The sequence below is a fragment of the Branchiostoma lanceolatum genome, chromosome 7 (genome assembly GCF_035083965.1).
Source record: "Branchiostoma lanceolatum isolate klBraLanc5 chromosome 7, klBraLanc5.hap2, whole genome shotgun sequence".
NCBI classification, from domain to species: domain Eukaryota; kingdom Metazoa; phylum Chordata; class Leptocardii; order Amphioxiformes; family Branchiostomatidae; genus Branchiostoma; species Branchiostoma lanceolatum.
This window is the reverse complement of record NC_089728.1, coordinates 4,885,213-4,906,659: the sequence shown is the minus strand read 5'-3', so window position 1 is coordinate 4,906,659 and position 21,447 is coordinate 4,885,213. Positions and strand designations below refer to the sequence as shown.

The following is a 21,447-nucleotide window of genomic DNA, read 5'->3' as shown; positions in this document are numbered from 1 at the left end:
CTTGTCCCCTTAAGTAGCTGGTTGGTAGATCATAGATATATAAGGTTATCAATACACAGTCTATAAAGATGACATCCACGCGTGCATAAATTTTCGTCCGTTTCCCCCCAAAAAGTCTGCCATACTGTAAATCCTAAAAGGCAGCTGCAAAATGAGAAAATATATGCTGTAAATTGCCCAAAAAAATCATGAAAAACGGATAAAATTGTTGTAGAATGCCAAAGTCAAGGAAGAAGAAGAATGAAGAATCTATAGTTTGGTATAACGTTACCACACTCTTTATGTTTAGTTTTTGTTCATCCTTCCTGACCACGTAGATTTTAAAATGAATTCAACTTTTTTTTCGCCAAACTTTTTTTATTCACACGCTCGCATTAATTTTGGGGTCCCCGGAGGATGCCATCCATGTAATCAAATCAACATGGCCTAAGAGTTCTACCTCAACGACGTTTTAGTAACTCCAAAGCTACATTCCTCGGAGGCTGAATGTGCATTCCTGCTCTTTGCCGCCTGGTGGCGCTGCGTACCAACCGCGTGACTGAGTCTACATCCCCCTCGTCTCCGTTCCGGGGGTATCCCGACAAGTGTATATCTTCTGATGAAGATAGCCTCCTTTGTCCAAGTGAAATAACTGATATACATCATTGTGGCGTCGTGTGGCGCAAGTGTAGAGCGCGCGGCTGTCAAACAATGGGACCCGAGTTCTAATCCCAGGTTGTGCCCAGAGACATGTCCGAACTTGCGCCCCGAAGTTGATGTACCTAGCTCTTCTAGGGTTAGGGACGTCCCTCGGATAGGACGTTAAATGGAGGTCCCGAGGAGAGTCACACCTTGAGCACGTAAAAAGAACCCACCACATCTTTCGAAAAAGAGCAGGGGCATGCCCCGGTGTGAGTGGACCAAAAACATTCCGGCCTATACATGGGGTAGGGAATTTCCCGAGCAGCCTTCGTAACTCCTGCTTCTCCTAATGGGTCTGTGAAGTCAATACTTGTCTCGAGCATTGATATTTCTGACCTAGGGTGAAGAAATGCTACAGTAACAATTGAGCCGCCTTTCTTCGTAAATCGATGGCAACATCAGGCTCTTACGAATTGATTAAAAAAAAGAGTAAAACATCATTTGTCCAAGTAACTCGTGATATCAGTAAAAACCATGAATAATAGCAAATATTCTGTCCATTGTGTACCACATCAAAAAATAATCTTAAACCGTTTTTCTGTAAAATGCATTATCAGGAGATTTTCCGGCAAACATGGTGAAGAAATCTGCGACGTCAAGCGAAACTTCATGTTCGTGAAGGTTCACAAAGCAGGGGGAACGACAGCAACCTGCATCTTCCAACGCTTCGGGTACGAACACAACCTGACTTTCGTCCTGCCTATGAACGTGAAGAGTGACGTCGGCTGGCCCAACTTCTTCAAGCGAGAAGACTTCATTCCATCGACAGATGGTACATTTAACGTGCTAGTTGATCACGCGGTTTATCATAGGAAGTTGTTAGATCATATCATGCCTTCCGATACTGTTTACATCGCTATACTTAGACACCCGCTAGCTCAGCTAAGATCTACGTTCAACTGGTATGGCCTTGCGAGAAGGTTCCGCGGGTTGACAGGAGCGGACCCTGTTGCGTCCTTTCTTAAAGATCCAAAAAGATTTCAAATTCCTCACGTCACTCGTTCTAAACTTCCTTTCACCCATTCTAAGAATTTCATGGCGTATGACCTAGGATTCCCTCCAGGACTTTTTGATGACCAATCATTTGTCGAAGAGTTTGTTCAAAAGATGTCGCGAGAAATTGATTTGGTTCTTATATTAGAATATTTCCACGAATCACTTGTTTTGCTGAGACGCATGATGTGCTGGAAGTTAAAAGATATTCTGTATAACGTCGAGCCAAAAAACCTGCGGAAATATAAAAACAAAAGCACAACAAACTCTGCAAGCCTAGTTAAGAATCATCGTCAGTGGAGCAATGTAGATTATCAGTTGTATGATTACTTTAACGCAACGCTTTGGCAGAACATTCAAAATGAAGACAACGATTTTCACCTAGAAGTCCGCCATTTTGAAAACGTCCTTCAGTCAACCACTGGATACTGTACCAAGGCAATCATGCGAGTTGAGAAACGATTGGTCACTGGTAGAGGCAAGAAAGGACGAAAAAAGAAACAAAAATCTACAATAGTTCGTATGTGGAAAGTTAATGACACAGCCGGAGAGTTGATAATTCCTAGAACAGCTTGGCACGATGAGTTTAAGATTGATCCGTACCTGTGCTTAAAGCTGAAAATGGAGTGGCAGGACTGGGAATATGTCTTAAAAAAGAAACACAAGCTGATGCCGCAAAACGGATCAGATACAGTAAGAAGCGCCATACAATACAACCACCCGAAGGTTCTGGATCAAACTGTTCTTTCAAATGTCTTTCACATAACGTAGGAACACGATCTGTAATGAGAATCAATGGATAGCGTTTTGAAAGTCTAGAATTGGTGAAAATATCACTTAGACACTCTTGGTTATTGTGTTACTTCGTATGGGCACATTTTGTTTTAGTCATAATCAATATGGACACTATCCGTTATTGTGTAGATGAATCTAGACTGAAACACTCTCGGTTATCCTGTTAATTTATCAAGACTTATGAAGTAGCGGTCATTGTTTAAATCAATCTAGTCTCCAAGTCTGTCAGTTATTGTGTAAGTTAATTTTGACTTAGACACTCATTATCTTGACTTAGCATCATATCATATCGTATCGTATCATATCATATCATGTCATGTCGTGTCGTGTTGCATCGTATCGTATCGTTTCGTATCATATCATATCATATCATATCCTGTCATGTCATGTCATATCATATCATATCATAGTGTTTGGATAAGAGGCAGTATATTGCCTACTATAAGATCCGCGTATTAAGCTAGTGTGCAGAGTTTGTATTATCATGGTTATCATGCTATCTAATCTCCTTCTGTGTTAATCTCAACACCGTGGTCATTATGTACGTTATTCTGGCACTGTTGGTTATTGCGTCAGATAATCTAGAAGTAGACGCTCTTAGTTATTGTGTTAATCAATCTAGACAAAGACTCGAATGTCGTACGTATTGTAGGTAGCCTTTGTAAATATTTATTTGCAAATCAGTGTAAGGTACATAAAACTAGCACTTTAAGTAGATAATGTTATAACTGTAGATGTGTGTTGATATTGGGCTTGTTAATGAGCAGATTAAGGGTTGAGCCAGTTATTTCAATCCGTATGACAGACAAGGGCGGAGTATGAATGATTGAATGAATGAACTTTATTGCTCGACGATTGTACATTGCACAATGTATGGCAACAATGACAAGGCAATCAATACAATGAGTACTTAACTAGTCTACATGTATTCTATTCTGGAAAACTATAACTACAAGAATATGAACGTAAATGGCGTACCGATTTAATGTGCGTTACACGCTTCTGTCTGTTACAATACATTCTCTCTTTTGTAAAGCGCAACAAATGTATTGGCCTAGGTACTTAGATATGGTGTCGGGGCAGGACATAAGTAGATTGAAAATGTCTGTGTTTGCCTTTGGCAAGGGTTTATTCGAGCAGAGTTGAAGCCAAACCCTTGCGTGTGGGGTGGGGGGTTGCATATGTGTTAGGGGTGGTGGTGGTGTTGTAGGACTGCTGATTTGGGCCCTTGCTGGGCTTCGTATAGCCTCCGTAGGAGCGTGCTTCTTGGATTACCATGTACTGTTTTCTGGTTGCATGTTGGCTGTTGTTTTTTCAACCGCCAAATAAGCCTACTGTTGATTGATATCTGCACCTGTATCTGTGTAGCCGGTATAACCACCCTTGAACGTAACAAGTCCATTCTTTTTCATAGATTAGCAATGTGTCTCATATTATTGAAAACTTTATCTATTGCCTTGTATGAAATGATATCTCATTCCGAACGATTACACTTTTGTGCGATGAACTGCATGACTGATCTTACAGCCCCTTTGCTCGTCTCAGATAAATCAATAACATGACATGAGGTATTATTGTAAACGATGATAATGGCTTCCAATTGACATATAATACAATAACATAAGGTGATATATGGAGATATGGTCCACCAAAGTTACGTTTCAATACTTTTTTCAAAAGATCGGTTTTACAACTGATATACGTTACTATACACAGGGCATGGCTTGTATGACACGTCTTTAGAGAATGTCTGCTCTTTGATAACGAAAACTTAATATATTAAGATCGTTTTGTGATTGTGTCTGTAAAACCAGCAATGATATTGAAGATCTTACACTTCAAATAATATATTATACATTTCATCAACCATAATGCTTAAAATCCAATCTTACTCATATGTCGCTTCAAATGATATATTATACATTTTATCAACCATCAGTCCAATTTTACTCGTATATTTTCAAGTAACAGGCGATATCTGCATCGTTCTTGTTCAATTTCAAGGAGGTTTCTTCTAAAAAATAGTAAAAAAATCGCACATGTCACAATGTGAGGATGAAGCAGCAAGAGAGCAATACGGTGAACCTTTGTCTGTTTTTAGACTTGTCCATTTTGTGAATCTCTACTTCCGATGATCATACTAGTTCCGATGATCACACTGCTACTGGCGGGGTTCACGTTTCCTCTGTTGGCAAGTCCAGTTCTCTTATGGCTATCTTCTTAAGTGCTTTTACATCAATCTGAAAGAAAATATAGAAACAGTGAGGAGAGACCGTGGTAGAATGGATCTAATTTTGAAAATGGAGTACAGTAAGTAGTCAGTATTGTAACCACAATCAAACTAGATGTAACAGAACACGGCATAGGATGATTCCAAATATTCAAACCCGGGTGGCTGTTAAGCATGAGCTGAGCATATCAAGCTAAACAAGGTGGAAAGTCTGTGTAGCCTTTGTAAAGGATAAAGCAAACATAAAAGTTCAAAAATAAGACAAAAGATAATTCGAAGGTGTTTCGGAATATGTATTGAACTTAAGAAGAGAAAGATGATGATATTTTTGTAGTATCTATTTATCTATTCATGGTTCAAGCTGAAAAATTCTACTCTTACATTGTCTAATTCCCCATTTTAGAGTGAAAATAGCTTGTAAGTCATAACCTAATAGTACCTTGCGTTCACTTTTTGTCATGGGAAAGTCATCCATGAAAAGGTAGTATCCTGGTACAAACGCTCCTGTCAACTGTTAAGGATGAAAATTATATCGATTAGAAAAAATTGTATAAAAAGATTGTACATGATCATGCATACAGTAACACAAACATCATAAATCTGTAAGTTTTAAAGTGAATTTGTGCACGGAATGTAGCGTTACATGTACCTCACTTGTACCTCACTTGTACCTCACTTGTACCTCAAGGTACAGTTGAAATTACAAACAGGACCTCATAGAAGAAATAACAGTTGACTGACACCCAATGAAGCTTAGTGGAATTTTGAACAAAGGAGGCTACTAGTACTGTGCTCACCCCAAAGTTTGAGGCCTTCTTTCGCATCTCTTCCTCTGTGGCAGTTTCACCATCCTTCAAGCTGTAGCGTAAATGAGAACAAAAGAACACTTCTTTATTACAATAGGATACAAATGATGAACAAAATCCACATTTTCATCTATGACATTATCTGAACTGCTAATGAGACACCACTGAGCCCTCATTAAAGATCATTGAAAAAGCACTTCTCTCAGCTCGCTTCCGTTGTAGACTCCCTCCAGTTTTTTGTTTTTTTTTAATTCAAAGTTACCGTTTTCTAATTACATTCACCTTCTTGCTGACCGAGAAGGACTTCTCGGCCAGCAGTAAAAAAAATATAAAGAAAAATCCGGAGGGAGTCTGCAACGAAGGCTATCTCTCGGTGACCTTTGTGTGATTATTTCGAACCAGTTCAGTTGTCATGAGTAGATGGAAACGATCATAGAATGATGCGGTCTGCCTTTCTACCGGAATGCCCCTTTTACACCGGAATGCCCCGGAATGCCCATAAAGGAGGGTGAATGATGGCATAGAGACCAGGGGCAACCTTGGCAGTCATTTAGAGACCCCACGACATCCTTGATCGTCCTTTTGTTTACATTTTGAGAACGATACTATTGTTCTTTTATATTTCTGGTTTTCGTTAATAATAATTTCTTACGTTTGACCTGTATTATATTATCAGTAATCGATTTTTTTATAGTTGTTCATTATGTTTATTTCATCATCTATTATACCTTTGTTTCGTTATTTATCATATCACTCTTGTAATCGACATTTGTTAAGTTAAAAGGAGGAGGGCTTCTATAAGCCTTGCAGGCTTCTTTCCTCCTCCTGCACATTCTTTTGTACTTTCATTAATTGATTATTTTTTTTGTTGCTTTTATGTGCGAATAAATAAAACAAACAAACAAATAAAACAAACATCCAATAGTGTCCGAACTGCTAATGAGACACCGCTGTGCCTTTACGAAAGATCCCTTCCCTCTGAGACGTTTGAGTAACTGTTTCGAACCAGTTCAGTTGTGAGGAGTAGACGGAAACCATAGCGATCGGTGACTGATGGACACGTTGACTAATGAGCCCAGGAGCAACAGGGGCTGTCATTCAGGAACCCCTGAGCGAACTGACCAATCTACGTTTGGGACTGCATTGTTAGCAGCAACACCTAGCTGTAGTGCGAGGTGAACCGGTCAGTATCGCCCTAAGGATGGTGACAGACGGCCATCGCCACGTCGTCTATTATATGGTTTCACTCCTTAGATGTGAAGAACTTTGTTTTTCAGTAATTTACCAATCTGATGAAATTCTTTGCAGTTTAAATGCATTTTTCTTACATATTTTTTCATGAGCAGTTATAACATATATCAGCACACTAGATACATATACTAGTCCTGTACCACCAAATGATTTTAACCCTATCTAGACTGAACTCATTCGCCGCCAACCCCGCCACCCATCATAACTGTCAAACGGCATGGTGTATGATCAAATCGGCAGGGGGTGATAAGCGTGTAGATATTAGTCACTCTCCATAATAAGCCTCGATTATTTGGCGAAGATAATGTGTTCGTGGAACTCTAGTTCTTACGTACTATGCACGATTTCAGTGTAGAAAGACATTGACAGGGTACTTACATGATACACATGCAGATCTCTTCAACAAGAGCTTCGTGGGGTACTCCGATAGCCTGTATAGACAGCCAATAACATGCATTTTAAAACTAACATTCAACAACTAAGTTATAAGTACGATATACCTCTATTGATTTATGCTCTACCATTGACAAACTATTGTCAGACTGAGAACTGGCTGCTACCTTGGTGATTAATGGTTTCCATATTCGCTCGTTCTCATTTAAATGTACACATTTTGTAACTTCCGTTACCGTTTGAAGTAAGACATTTCTGACATTAAGATATGCCACATATGAGGTGCCAAACTGTCGTTTTTAAAAGCCAGAAAAGTTTTAAGTCGTCATAAAAACGACAGTTTGGTACCTTATATGTGGCATATTTTAATGTCAGGAACGTCTTACTTCAAATGGTAATAATAATATAACGGAAGTTACAAAATGTGTACATTTAAATGAGACGAGCGTATAGTGACAGAGAATTCTGAGCAGCTATTTGGAATATTTTCCATACTAATGAATTCAAAGAAATCTGTTGGAATTTCTGAATCAGTCTCCTGGCATTGAGATGAACGGATACAAGCTTTCAGAGAGAAGACCCAATCAGCCTAGCCCCCGTTGCAGACTCCTTCCGGCTGTTTTCATTTTCAAGTTTCAGTTTTATTATTACATTTTTTTCTTGTTGTTGGCCGGGAAGGCCAGCAATAAGAAAAAAAATGTCATAGTATAAAAACAATAACTTGAAAAGGAAAACAGCCGGGAGGAGTCTGCATCGGAGGCTACAACCAGCCTATGATAGCGAGAGGTTTTGTATCAGAGGCTGTTCTATGGACACTCACCTTGACGATTTTGACTTTGTCACAAATCTCATGAAAGACGCGTTCAAGCAACACCGGATAGACATTTTCATCATCCTTCATAATCACATCCTGCAAAAAATTATGGAATATCCGACATGTTAATAGACTGATTAAAAGCAATTGTATAGTCCGAAAATCATAGTATTAATTGTTCGGTGCTGTCGAGTCTGAATAAAGGTACATAATATTCGGAAGGAAAAACGAAAGAGTCAGAGCACAGAATCAAGTGAGCTTGAATGGTCTACATCTACAGTTAACATGTACAACAAACCGATCTTTAACCATTCCTTTTTTAAGTAAAGGTGAAGAAACATACCGCATGTGTGTAAATAGCTAATTTTATGCGGTGTCCCATTGTCATATAGCCGAGTTAATCTTGACAATATTCATTCTCTATTTTTTCTAATCGTACTAGTATTCAGTCAGAAGAGTTCACGTCTTAACAATAATGTTGTACAGCTTGATATGCAGCAATTATGTACTTAAAAAATACACATATGAAATACGCAAACAAGTCTGACCCACCTTCGATCTCCCGACGATCATCAGTAAGCCATCTTCACCAAGTCTACCGATATCCCTGAGATGTGCGCAACCAACATTAAGGCCTAATTAATATAAATTGATGATATTCAAATGTACTTAAACGACTCGCGTATATGCGGTATCACATATGATGGTTTGATTATTATAGATGTTAGAAGCAGTTAGATAGACTGTGACCATTGTAATAAAGCCCCAATCTCACCGGATCCCGGCGCGCTAGCCTGTACAGGTTACAGGACCGGCTGGCCACTAGGAGCGCGATTCGTCAGGCTACCGGCGCGCGATACGTTGGTGACCTGTCAGCGTCCTAAATTGGATTTGCGTTACCCTTGACTTTATAATGGGAATCATGCAAAACGTACAACTATTACTAAAAAGACAACAATAGACACAAAGTGTGGGAAGATTCGTTATTTATAGATGAAATCCGTTGAGCTCACTGTCAACTCGCTCGGTCGCAACTGCGTGTCGCGGGTCCAGTTGCATTCATTAAAGCATCTGGTTTATTCCCATTCACGGTTGCGACTACGCATGTGCAGTTTCAAAGGTGAAGGCCACTGGCTTGTAAACAGTTCTCGTATCGACATTGTCTATATTTGCATAACAACGCACAGCGTCTAAGGGGCCCTCTACATTTGACACTGCACATGCGTAGTCGCAATCGTGACTGGGCTAATGTAAGAAGGCAAAATAAATAAAAAATACCCTGTATTGCACCACCCGTCATCAGTCAGTATGTTTTTGTTAGTGTCCTCGTCGCCACAGTAACCCTGGAACACGGAGTAACCTTTGACCCACACCTCTCCGTCCTGCCCGAGTGGCACAGTGTCTCCAGTTTTGTCCACTAGTTTAACCTTTTCTTACAAAGAAAGGAGAGGAAGTGAGGTGAATAAGTCCACTCGTAGATTCATGCGCAGTGTCAATGGTAAAGGCCATATTTTTTCAATGTGCCAATCTTATGCTACGGTCCCATTCCCAATCCGACAGCTTGCGTGAACGACAACTATGATATAAAAGACCAAAAAAGACACAAAACGTAAAAAAATGACTCCTAACCATGTATTTTGTATTTTCTCGATATGCATTTTTCATTTTTCGTTTTCAGAAACAGCCCGGCCGGGCCCCGGATTGTAGATGGGACCGTAGCATTAGTAGGGTACCAGGTGGAACTATCAGAGTTGGCGTTACAATTTAGCGGGAATTTTTCCTGTCTTTTGTCTTTTTAACAGGAATAAGAATCACGTTTCACCCACCTCAATTTCAGGAAATATTTTACCCACTGTCGTGCTGGCGGCTTCTAGCGTCATGTCTGGGGTGACAGTTGACACACATACCACCTCAGTCATGCCATAGAGGTTCTGTATGGTACATAATTCATATAAAGATAATAGTAACTTTATTGCAAGTTCATGTCCATAGCTTAATTGCAAGTAAACAATGATTGAGACGTCACCATGTTAAAAAGAATCAGATATTATCAAGTAAAGTAAAGCAGCTATCCTCAATTGACGTGAAGCATGATGATTTTCAAGTAGCTAGTGGTAGTGCAGCTTCGCTACGGCTCGTCTGATATCATTATAAATATCATAAAGATACTTTTATTGCTAAAAATACACTTGAATCACTGACTACCAAGTGAGCAAGTGACAAACTGCATCTTCACTAATTTACCAAAGTTGGAAAAAAAGTGTGCCATTCATAGAAGCTTTAGTTAACTGTGAAATATGACAAGTAAACGCAACAGGCTAGGTGTATTAAGTGTATAATACTTCTTTTCTTACCAAGATTTTCACGTTTGGGAGAAGCTGCGCCGACAGTTGAACCAAACTCTCGTGTACAACATTACCTCCAACGTGAACTGAGATACAAAATAAAGGACACGCAAAATTCCGAAGATTAGACATACAATAATCAAATTAAAAATGTGGTCTTGCGGGCTATCCTAAAAGATACAAATGTCTTTGTCTTGTATGAGTGAGTCTAAGGACATAGCACGCCAATTCTCTACTGTAAGTACAAGCTACGTAAGAACAGAATTATAGGTTTTCCCCCTTTTTCCATGCATACCACGAACCTCCTTATATATACTTGCAATACAGAGCTAGAGGGTAAAATAAGATACGTTAAAGTAAGTAAAAGTACATACTCATCTCCAAAGACGATAGATCGTAGTCATTCAGTTGCGGATGATGCAAGAGGTCGTAGAACTGTTTGATGAACAGCAGGGCCGCCACGGCGCCACATCTGCGGATGGGAAATGTTTTGAATCCGTTCAAGGTCGCAGAACACAATATTCATCCGCGACCGCCGTCATAGTTCGGGTATAAAGTAGTGCGTTACAGTACTCGATATCTCTAAGGATTCTCATCTCCAATAAATGTTAGGAGGGAGAACCTCATAGTCTCAGAGTGCTACAAACGACATTCCATTGGAATGTAGAAAATACGGGAATCCAGAAGAAAGTTACGGTTGCGCCTTCCGATATCAGTATTCACGATAGTGACAAAACAAACAAACAAACAAACAAACAAACAAAAACAAATTGTTTTTCATTCACTCATTCCTAATGTCTTCATTTAGCAGAAAAGTAAACAAATGTCACCCAGTACCTCTCATCCTGAATGGCGGATAGCACATCGATGACTGTCGCCTGCCCGGGACTGGGAAAAACCATCGTGTTGCCGAATACTATAGGCTGGTGCACATCCCAGAAGCCACTTGCGGCAGCGAAGGGAAAAAGGCACCTGGCCTGAAAAAAACAGAGACTGTTAGATCACGTGACCGTGACGTAATTTAGCGTCCGCCATGTTTGAGGGTTAGGGATGCTTGCCAAGTCATTTTGTAAGAAATTTTCTATAGAGAAATACAGGAAATAAATATGAGAGTAACACATATCATATCAACGCTTGTTTTATAGAAATTACATCCCATATTTGAGATGCATGACGAGGAAAAGCAGAAACCTAATTAATCATGGTTTCTATAGAGAAATGACGTAACTCCACCATTTCGCAGTCTTATTTCTCAACATTAAACGAGCATTAAACTACAAAGTAACTTCTTTCTAAGAATTATTTTTTAGTGTTAGATTTTTATATCACGTTATCACAGCGAGAACAAGCTGGTAGGGGGACCAAAACAGTTTCTGTCTCCTACAATATTTGAAAGGGGGTCATAATTTACTTCTAATTGAACATCCCTTTTACTGCTGTTTGCCCCCGACAAGCTTCCATGTGTGTGGTCATTTTGAAAGCAACTCAGTCGCTGGTGAAAATCTTCACAACACATTGAGATACTTCAGTCTTGAGAATAGATGTTCCATTACATTTGTGCCAAATTTCATCTCATTTCATACAAAATGGATCTGCTATAGTACAAAAGTCGTTTTATACTGACGTCCCCTCGTATCTGCCATATCAAAACCATACCATGTCCAGGACGAAAGATACAAAAACCGGAAGTTCTGCTGCAGTACCAAGGAAAGCCACCAAGGGGGACAAAAGTCGACCTTGACCATTGTCATAGCTAACGTTACCACCATACCGAATATCATCACAATCAATCCACTTGAGTTATGACCTCAAATATCTGGAAACACGAAACAAGAGACAGATAGACACAGACAGACAAACAAACACACAGAACAACACCTTTTTTTCACAGAGGTAACAACGCTTACCTGTTTGTCTATGCCGGTCATTCTAAAGAATTCCCCACAGGAATTCACAAGGGCGTAGGAAGAGTGTTGGACGAACTTTGGCGTTCCTGTGCTACCCTGTGACCGAAAGTTCGAGTGTTATTCCTTTACCTCAGCAGCTGGATGGTGTCTAATTAATAGAAAACAGTATTCAAAAATAGACAAAGATTAACTTTTCGCAAAAAAAAGGGAATGACAAAATTACATTGCACTAAAGTAAAAAAACGAAGCGCTTCGAAATTCAACGTACTTTGATAAAAGAACTGTATATTCCCATCGAAGTTATGTATAGGGTGCAAATCGAATTCATTCTGTAGAGAATTGTGTTTGATACTCAAAGAGATACATTTTCAGACATAAAACCATTATCAATTTGGAATCATACATCTAAAGCTATCAAAGCGGGAAAAAGAGAAGTACAGGAAAACACTCCTTCTTATGAGACGAACAACATATTCGAACATTCGAGCTTATAATGTGCTTGATACGTTGATGAAGGTTAGACATCCAGGTAATAAGATACGCCAAAAATAATTACTCAAGCAACTGGATAAGATTTTGGTTTCACAATCGTATCCAGTTGCTTGAGTAATTATTTTTGGCGTTATAATGTGCTTCTGGACACTTTGGGAGTCAGCAGAACTGACTGGAGAGTTCTGGCGGAAAACAGAACACCCTGGAGGGAGATGTCTGCAGCCGCCATGCATCTGCCCTGATGCCTGCGGATGATTGATTGAATGTGCTTCTAGAGCTACCGTTAACCAGGTGTAGCAAAACAATTCCCTAGGGAATGCGTTCGTGGAATTCCTAGAATATTTGCAAAGCCGAACGCAGTACTATACTAACGGCCCCGTCCTTAATGCGTCGCCAAAAAAATATATAATGTCTTCTACTCACTGAGGTAGAGAAGAGGAAACCGGGGTCTTTGGAACTGAGCTCTGCTTGCATGCTTTCCAGCCTTCTATACTCCTTAATCCCACCCATCTTTTGGACGTCTTCAAACATGTAGCAGCCGCTGAAACCAAGAAAGATATGATTGTGTCATTACCATCGCCGAGATGCTTATGTTTTCGTCAGCGTTCGTCTGTGTGTCTGTCTGTGTGTGTGTGTGTAAACACGATAACTCAAGAATGCCTGGATGGTTTGATTGTGTTCATATTTGGTATGTAGGTAGGTCCTCTTGAGACCTCGAAATGATTAGATTTTAGGCCCCTGGCGACTTGCTATGGTACTGCAGCGGAGCATCCGGTTTTGATATCTCGTGTTCTGGACATGCTATGGTCATGATTTTTGAGTGGCAAATAGCTCTTACGAGGAAGAGTAAGTCATGTAGGCCCCCCTAGCGGCCTTTTTAAAAAAACGCAGGCGCCGTATTGAAACGGGTTCTCCCAATTAGCAACTAAAAATTGCAACAACGAGGAAAGCATTTCTTCAACTGTTGGTTGCAAAATTTGGCGTTGATTCACAATTTTTACTTTATATTTTCCAAATTAGACAAAAGTAAAAGGCAAGACCGAGAACTAAAAGGAAACTAAATTGCTCTGAGTCAATGGCTTTCAAATAAATATATAGGCCTTGATGGCAAACTTGTGACAAAAACTAAAATATTGAGAAAGCAAATTTCGACCAATTATAAGCGTATCGACATACCTGTATTTCCTTTCGGTAATCGCAATCACAGTCTCTAGGAAGGGTATCCTGCGGTACAGAGGTCAGGGGACAACATTCAAGACGTGCAACTTGATACCTTTAGTACCTGATAGTTATGCTATGTTATCCATGTGATCAAGTCAGTGCGGCCTAACTATAAAATCAGCCCACGTCTGAAATAGTTGTAACCAAAAACTTTTTCGGGGTTCGGTTTATTGCACAAAGAAGCATATGGCAGCCTAACGGCTGAATTACATGCACATTGGATTATCAAAACAGCTACGAATCTAAAAGCACTCTGTAGTACGCAGCAAATCTAAAATCACTCTAGGCGTAGTACTACGACGATAAAATAATTATGAAAACGTAATCATATAGAATAAAAAAGTTAGTGTTCGTTACAAGGGGTCAGTCTGAAGGGTGTCTTATGTATAAATAGTTTTACTACAATTTTGAGCGCAGGATCAGGTTCTTGTATTTAAAGAAGATGAAGATAGTACTTTGGGTTCTTGAGTTGGTCGGGCTGACATGTCTCCAGCTCTGGTGCGATCTCTATCATGGACAGCAGGGGGTTCGTATAGTACACATCATCTTCGTCACTGTCTAGCAGCACTAACGTCTTCAACTTCACCTAAAACACAGTCAATGTATTATAGTCATGCTAGTTGAGAAGGACTGTGTACCTAAATAAAAACAAGCCTTAGTAGTACAATGTACAAGGATTTAGGTAAAGGTCCACATTTAAACGTAAACAGGTTGGCCAATTACATCTATATCTGCATGTGAAGAACTTTAAAGAGTGAGGAAAGTACTTTGTCTGAGGATTTATCAGATATTTTGATATGAAAAGATTAAAAGATTATCTACAAGTTTTACCAATTTCAAAGTACAGGATTTTCAAGGTTGTCATCTTTGAGTACTTCGCACTTAGCCTCCGTTGCAGACTCCTTCCGGCTGTTTTCTTTTTCAAGTTACAGTTTTACTATTCCATTTCTTCTTATTGTTGAAATAAGCAATAAGAAAAAAATGTAATGGTTAAACTGTAACTTGAAAAAGAAAACAGCCGGAAGGAGTCTGCAACGGAGGCTACTTCGCACTACAGCTATGTATACGTACGTACACATGTACAGATGACAATACTTTAGGTTTGGCACAACTTGGAACGCTACAACAGCGAGGGCATGAATGAAATAAAATGAAATCACAAGTTAACTACGTATTAGCAGTATTCTGATACTGGTAATGCGTAGTTAACTTGCGATTTCGATTATCATGCAATGCCGTGCTAATATGCCGGAAGCAAACTATCTATATATGTGAAAACAGTATACGTAGAAGAACATTTGTACCTTGTTGATCATGTAGAGAGCAACCTCTGAAGTACAATCAAACATGTCATTTTCCAGCGGTACCTGTGACACGATAAACATGATATATTATTCAAACAACTCCCCAAATTTCAATCAGGATAGACAATTCATGGACAAATCCCCTCCAAACAGGTTCGGTAGATTTCTTGCTGACTTGTGTATTCAAGCGAATATAAGGATTCTAAACGGAAGAGTAGTTGGTGATTTAAAAGGCAATTTTACTTGTCACCAGCCAAATGGTAGTAGTACTGTAGATTATGTAATTGCTAGTCAGTCATTATTTCAACATATTTCTCTATTTCGCGTTAATCCATTAACTATTTTTTCCGATCACAACATGTTATCGGTAGTGATTCGCACGAAACCATTCATCCAAAAAAACAAAAGGGTTAATAAAAACACAAAATCGCTTCCAAAACGATTTCACTGGAATGAAAATTCAGCTCAGATATTTCTCCAATCCCTCAGCCAACCTCATATAAAGGACAGACTACGCTCTCTCTCTGTAAAGGAAAGTGAAAACACAAATAATGAAATTGAAAACTATGTTTCTGACTTTAGCTCATTACTTAGGGACGTCGGGTTTACTTCATTAGGTGTAAGAATTAACAAAAATCGCAAACAAAAGGCTCGAAATAAGAAATGGTATGATAAAACCTGTATAGAAATGAAAAGAGAACTCAAAAACTTAGCTTCTTTACTTGAGAAAAACCCGTCGAATCCAAATGTGCGAGGGGCATTCTTTAAAAGAAAGAAAGAGTACAGAAAACTTTTAAAAAAGAAAAAGAGGGAATTCCATCAACATATCATGGACAAACTTTCTTCCCTCAGGGAAAAAGACCCCAGTGCCTTTTGGAAGTTAGTTAAGAAGCTTAAACCTGACAAATCGGAACATAGTTGTCAAATATCAAATGAGGCATGGTTGCGACATTTTAGTACATTAGACAAATCTTCAACTGATGCTATTAACGTTTCTGAAACTGTACTCCCACACGTCCAATCACACCCCGCATCCCCCCTTATACCTGCAGAAGACTCGACACTAGACTCTCCGATAACATCTGAGGAACTAAACTCAGCGATTTCAAACCTAAAAAATAACAAATCCAGTAGCAGCGACATGATAACAAACGAAATGTTAAAATGCGGTAAACCAATCCTACAGAAACCATTACTCCACTTATTCAACTCATGCTTACAAAACGGTTACTTCCCCGACGAATGGTCTCTCAGTCATATCGTTCCCATACATAAATCTGGCGACACATCACTCCCTGACAATTACCGGGGAATTTCTATTATTAGCTGTTTGGGGAAATTATTCACCTCTATTTTGAACAACCGTCTTGTGAATTATGCGGAACAGAACAGCCTTTTCAAACCTCAACAGGCCGGTTTTAGAAAGAGTTATAGGACATCTGATAATCTATTTGTTTTAACCACTTTAGTCAGCAAATACCTCAGTAAAAATGCTCGAATTTATGCATGTTTTGTAGATTTCAGCAAAGCTTTCGACTCCGTTTGGCGAGCTGGTCTACTGTTCAAATTAAACAACCTTGGAATAGGAGGAAAGTTCTTAACGACCATAAAAAACATGTATTCAAAAACCACAAATTGCATTAGAACCGATCGCGGTCTCACTGACACGTTTTTAACTAACTGTGGGGTTCGTCAAGGCTGTAATCTGTCTCCAACTTTGTTTAATTTATTTATCAGCGACATAACAGATGAATTTGATCATGCTTGTTGCAATTCTCCTGTACTTCACAACATGAAAGTTCCATGTCTTCTGTACGCGGATGATTTAGTATTATTTTCCGAGTCCCAACAAGGCTTGCAATCATGTCTGGATAGATTAGAAAAATATTGTTTATACTGGAATCTGAAGGTGAATTTAAAAAAGACCAAAGTAATAGTCTTCTCTAAAGGAGGTCGATTACCAAAAAATTGTTTCTTTATGTTCAATGATAATGTCATAGAAATTGTAATGTCTTACTGTTACTTAGGTATAGTTGTAAGCGCGGCTGGTACGTTCAAGGTCAATAACAAACAGTTATCCAGCAAGGGACTAAAATCTTTGTTCAGTATCAGACAATCACTAGACAACGCTGATGCTTCATTAACAGTTAAAAACAAACTCTTCGACACATGTGTTAAACCCGTTCTACTATACGGGTCTGAGATATGGGGGTCATTTAAAAGCTCAAAGTTTTGTCCTATTGAGTCCATACACTTAAAATTTTGCAAATACGCACTCAATCTTCCAAGAACAGCTTGCAACCTTGCAGTACGGGCAGAACTAGGGAGGTACCCCCTTTACTTAGAGGCCTCCCTAAACGCCATTAAATTCTTTCTTAGGATGCGCCACAACGTACCAGCTGACAGCTTACAAGCCGACGCCCTGTTATGCCAACTTCAATTAGAAGCCAATGGCACAAAATGCTGGGCGTCCGGTGTCCGTAGCATGCTAGAGGAATGCGGTTATGCCTTCGTTTGGAGTGCACAAGTATCCTTAGGAACAAATTTGTCACTTATCATCAACTCCATAAGGCAACGATTAAAAGACATCTATACTCAATCATTCTCCTCCGAAATCCACAACGATAACAGAGATAAATCTTACAGCAACAAACTCCGAACTTACCGTCTGTTTAAAACATTGTATAAAGAAGAAGAGTATTTATCCATTAGCAACATCAAACACAGAGTGGCCACTACTAAACTCAGGGTTAGCTGCCACAGATTACATGTCGAAACAGGAAGGCACAACCGCACGCCTCTACAACATAGACTTTGTCAATATTGTAATTTAAATCAAGTAGAAGATGAGCAACATTTCGTCCTAGATTGTAAATTATACGATAGCGAAAGAAGTGTACTTTTTAACTTTATCAAAGAAAAATTCCCATATTTCGAACATCTAAATACAACAGACAAATTCATATTTTTATTACGCTTAGATAATCCTTATATAAGAAATACTGTCTGTTCATACATTTACACATGTACAAAGAAGCGAGAAGAAGTCGACACTACTGGACTAGCTTAATTTAATAACACGTTTGTCTACTCTATATGTTTACAGCTTGTATTGTTGTATTTATATCCTTGTATGTTCCATGTGTTAAGTTAGACGACCTGTACCTAGCCCCTCGGGGCATGAATGCACAATAAAGGTCTTTCATTCATTATATTATGGAATGTGATACATTTTACTGCACGAAGTTGTAACGTTATGCATATTCATCATGATTAATCAGCAAGTGTAGAGGTATTGAGTGATAGAGTACTTATGTGAGTGAGTAATACACAAGCTTTCATCTCAAATTCGTTTTATATCAGGTGGATTCGATGAAAAGGAATGTATGATTAACTTCAACACACGCCAAATTATCTTCTGGATCGGACTCTTTTCGTGAGCGGAGCCAGAGGAACTGTTACCTTCGTCGAAATAGAGCTATTGTTTTGGTCCGTCTCTGTCTGTTTGTGTTACTGTTTTATGTAGTTGTTGAGCTACTTGATAAGGCAAGACCACACACCAGAAAATCTAAATCCAATGTATGCCTATTTGATTTGACGGGTCATAATATGTAGATGTAGCAAAGAGATCAAGTAAAGTCCATTCGGAGTTTGTCATAACTGATGTATTAGCCAGAAAATTACTCCATTTAATGTGTGCATTGTAAAGTAAATCCCTTTAATATAGCGGCAGGAAAATATAGCGGTTGGGGGAAAATGGAGTAGGCCATGCACTTGATTTTAACGGTGGGAGCAAACGTTACTGTCTCAAATATTAGTGATCAAATATTTGCGATGATGAAATTTTAGCTGTTGACTAGTGACCGTTAAATCAGCTAAAATTAAGTTACAGTTATTAAATCAAGAATTACAGGCATATCAGGTCATGACATACCGAAATGGCTCCCACTTTCGCCACGGCAAAGTACAACAGGACCCATTCCAGTCTGTTGTCGACTACCCAGCCTATCCTGTCCCCTCTGTTGGTACCCAAGGCCAATAGCCCGGCTGCAAGTTGGTCCACCTAGCGGGAGGAAAATGAAGTGCAAATATATCTAAATTATACATTTAAACTGTAAACACATTTAAAACATTAGAATGTATTACATGTGTTTGGTTTGGTTTGGTTTATTACGATCTCCATAAAGCGGACTCATTATATCTGATGTATCAAATGTGTAAGCTAACCCCAGGAAGAATAGTGTGAAATCTGTTGGAATTAAACGCTAACTTAGAGATCTTGATAAAGAAACAAATAAACAGACAAACAACCAAACAAATGTGTCATTTCGTCAGTTGCACCTGCTTGGTTATTACATAGTGCCAACCAGTCGTTGGTCTATATGACTGAATGATGAAATGACCACAGTAATGGTCTACAGTAAATATGTACACGAGTCACCTGCCTTAGCCACATGACTGTTTGCCTAACTGTGACAAGGCGATAACAAAGTTAAAGTATGTCGCAAGCCAAATATTCTGGACACACATCGTCAGCACTTTCTAATCATATGGCGTAGAATATTCGTTCGTTCGGTCGTTCAGACCCTGGTGGTGCCTAGCACATTGACCCTGGCACATTGGGTAGCACGTTTCCTTGTTGTTTCAGTAGCAGGGTATGTGTTTAACGGAGAGGGATTGCTAGTCATTCTACTTTAACGTGATCGAGGAGCGTCTTCGCGATCGAACACGGAACCCCCATTTTACGTCACTTTCAAAGACGGTGAAGTCCCAAATGTAAACATGTATATTTACAATCGTTGCTCCTTTCTGAAGTCTAAGGTTTCGTGAATTACGGCAGAGATTGCTGCAAGTGATTTAAATTGTTACTACAGTCTACAAGTCTACTCACACTACCAATATAAATGTTCAATAACGACATACGTTTGATGGCTAGCAATATGATTAGTCACACTATCATACATCATATATACTTAAAATGCTCACTTCTACTGTTCTACATGACAATAACCAGGGCCCAAAAATATGATTATTTCTTTCATTAGACAAGACCTGGGCACATCGCAAATTTCAAGACAATCGATCTATAGCTTCATGAGTTATCCTGTTCAACTACAAATATACATACATACATACATACATACATACATACATACATACATACATACATACATACATACATATATACATACATACATACATACATACATACATACAAAGCTATGAAAGAAACGTATTCTTCTCTGCGGAAGTAACAACCAGGGCACAACAGTACATTTGTCTGGCAATGTCGTCACTGTCACCGCATATTATCCACTGCATGAAATTCTTCTTTAATCACAGTTTAAAGCATGCGCAAACGTTTTATTCTCTCGAGTGTAAAAAAATGGGGAGGGGGAGGCTTTACAAACCGTTTGATGTATGGTTCAAGGTCGGGCTTTTGGAAAATCCACAGTTCACACTAAATTGATATATTTTGTCAAAAAAAGTCGGCATCTAAATTTTCTACACAACAATAACTTACTTTTACAATAATAATGATAACAAATTCATGTCATTGGAGAGGAATTTCTTTCATTTTACGTAATAAACAATACAATGGACCACAGCGGACATCACGCAAACTTAGTATAAGTCCTTAAATGGGCCAATCTCTGTAAATATTTCTCAGACATTGTAACGTTAGGACATGTTGACAAACAAACTCATGGAAGGAGTTTTTTCTCCGAAGAAAAATGTTGATATGGCACACATAGATACCCGCCTGGGGTCTAAACGGTCGGATGAGGGTTAATGCGGCAATCTCCGTAGTGTTACCAGACCTACCTGTTCCTTCAGCTCGGCAAAGGTGACTCTCCTTCCGCCAGGACGGAAGACGTAGGCCTCTCTGTCCGGCCAGCGGGCAGCCGCCTTGTCCAGCAGCTGACCGAACGTGTCGTCCAGGAACGGCTGATCAGCCGGGCGGTGGTAGTAACTCGTGTCCATCTAAGTTAGTAGCCGAGCAAGACTGATCTCTCTGTGCTCTTAAAACTTAAAGGTCGGTCAAAGGTTGATCATTGACCCACATTGTGCACACGTTTGTGACGCAACAGTTTTGTGTTTTGGGTATAGAACTAGAATTTGACCTTTGTGCATAGTCTTCGCACCATAGGAAGAATTCTATACAGGAAAGAAAACAAGTTGCACTTTTTCACTTATTTCCGAGATAGCAGAGT

General features: G+C 39.3%; 3 protein-coding genes across 4 annotated transcripts in view; 2 read left to right on the top strand and 1 right to left on the bottom strand.

The window, feature by feature from the left end:
- LOC136438784 (putative methyltransferase DDB_G0268948) overlaps window positions 1-1,346 on the top strand; it is an 11,467-nt gene extending 10,121 nt beyond the window's left edge. For both annotated transcript variants that reach the window (XM_066433726.1, XM_066433728.1), the window contains exon 9: window positions 1,239-1,346. The gene's annotated coding sequence lies outside the window, so the exon portion shown is untranslated. The remainder of the gene's footprint in view (window positions 1-1,238) is intronic.
- Window positions 340-3,778, top strand: LOC136438783 (galactose-3-O-sulfotransferase 2-like). The gene has a single exon (XM_066433725.1). It carries the CDS (start codon window positions 1,156-1,158, stop codon window positions 2,443-2,445), a length of 1,290 nt encoding a protein of 429 aa, XP_066289822.1. The 5' UTR covers window positions 340-1,155; the 3' UTR covers window positions 2,446-3,778.
- LOC136438782 (medium-chain acyl-CoA ligase ACSF2, mitochondrial-like) lies at window positions 3,303-21,447 on the bottom strand. The gene is made up of 18 exons (XM_066433724.1): window positions 21,059-21,447; window positions 19,167-19,295; window positions 15,233-15,295; window positions 14,384-14,514; window positions 13,884-13,931; window positions 13,131-13,248; window positions 12,216-12,311; window positions 11,146-11,285; window positions 10,683-10,780; window positions 10,318-10,394; window positions 9,790-9,894; window positions 9,242-9,390; window positions 8,516-8,570; window positions 7,970-8,059; window positions 7,135-7,187; window positions 5,497-5,557; window positions 5,139-5,210; window positions 3,303-4,709 (listed from the first exon to the last, which is right to left on the bottom strand). The coding sequence occupies exons 1-18, from the start codon at window positions 21,215-21,217 to the stop codon at window positions 4,644-4,646; spliced, it is 1,710 nt and encodes a 569-aa protein (XP_066289821.1). The 5' UTR covers window positions 21,218-21,447; the 3' UTR covers window positions 3,303-4,643.

Bases quoted from the DNA above. Each gene is read 5' to 3' on its own strand.
- LOC136438783 (XM_066433725.1), top strand. From the start codon at position 1,156: ATGAATAATAGCAAATATTCTGTCCATTGTGTACCACATCAAAAAATA.
- LOC136438782 (XM_066433724.1), bottom strand. From the start codon at position 21,217: ATGGACACGAGTTACTACCACCGCCCGGCTGATCAGCCGTTCCTGGAC. The intron at 13,249-13,883 runs GTATGTCGATAC...TCTTGGTTTCAG, and splicing joins ATTACCGAAAGGAAATACAG to CGGCTGCTACATGTTTGAAG. The intron at 11,286-12,215 runs GTAAGCGTTGTT...TGTTTTTTTCAG, and splicing joins TGACCGGCATAGACAAACAG to GCCAGGTGCCTTTTTCCCTT.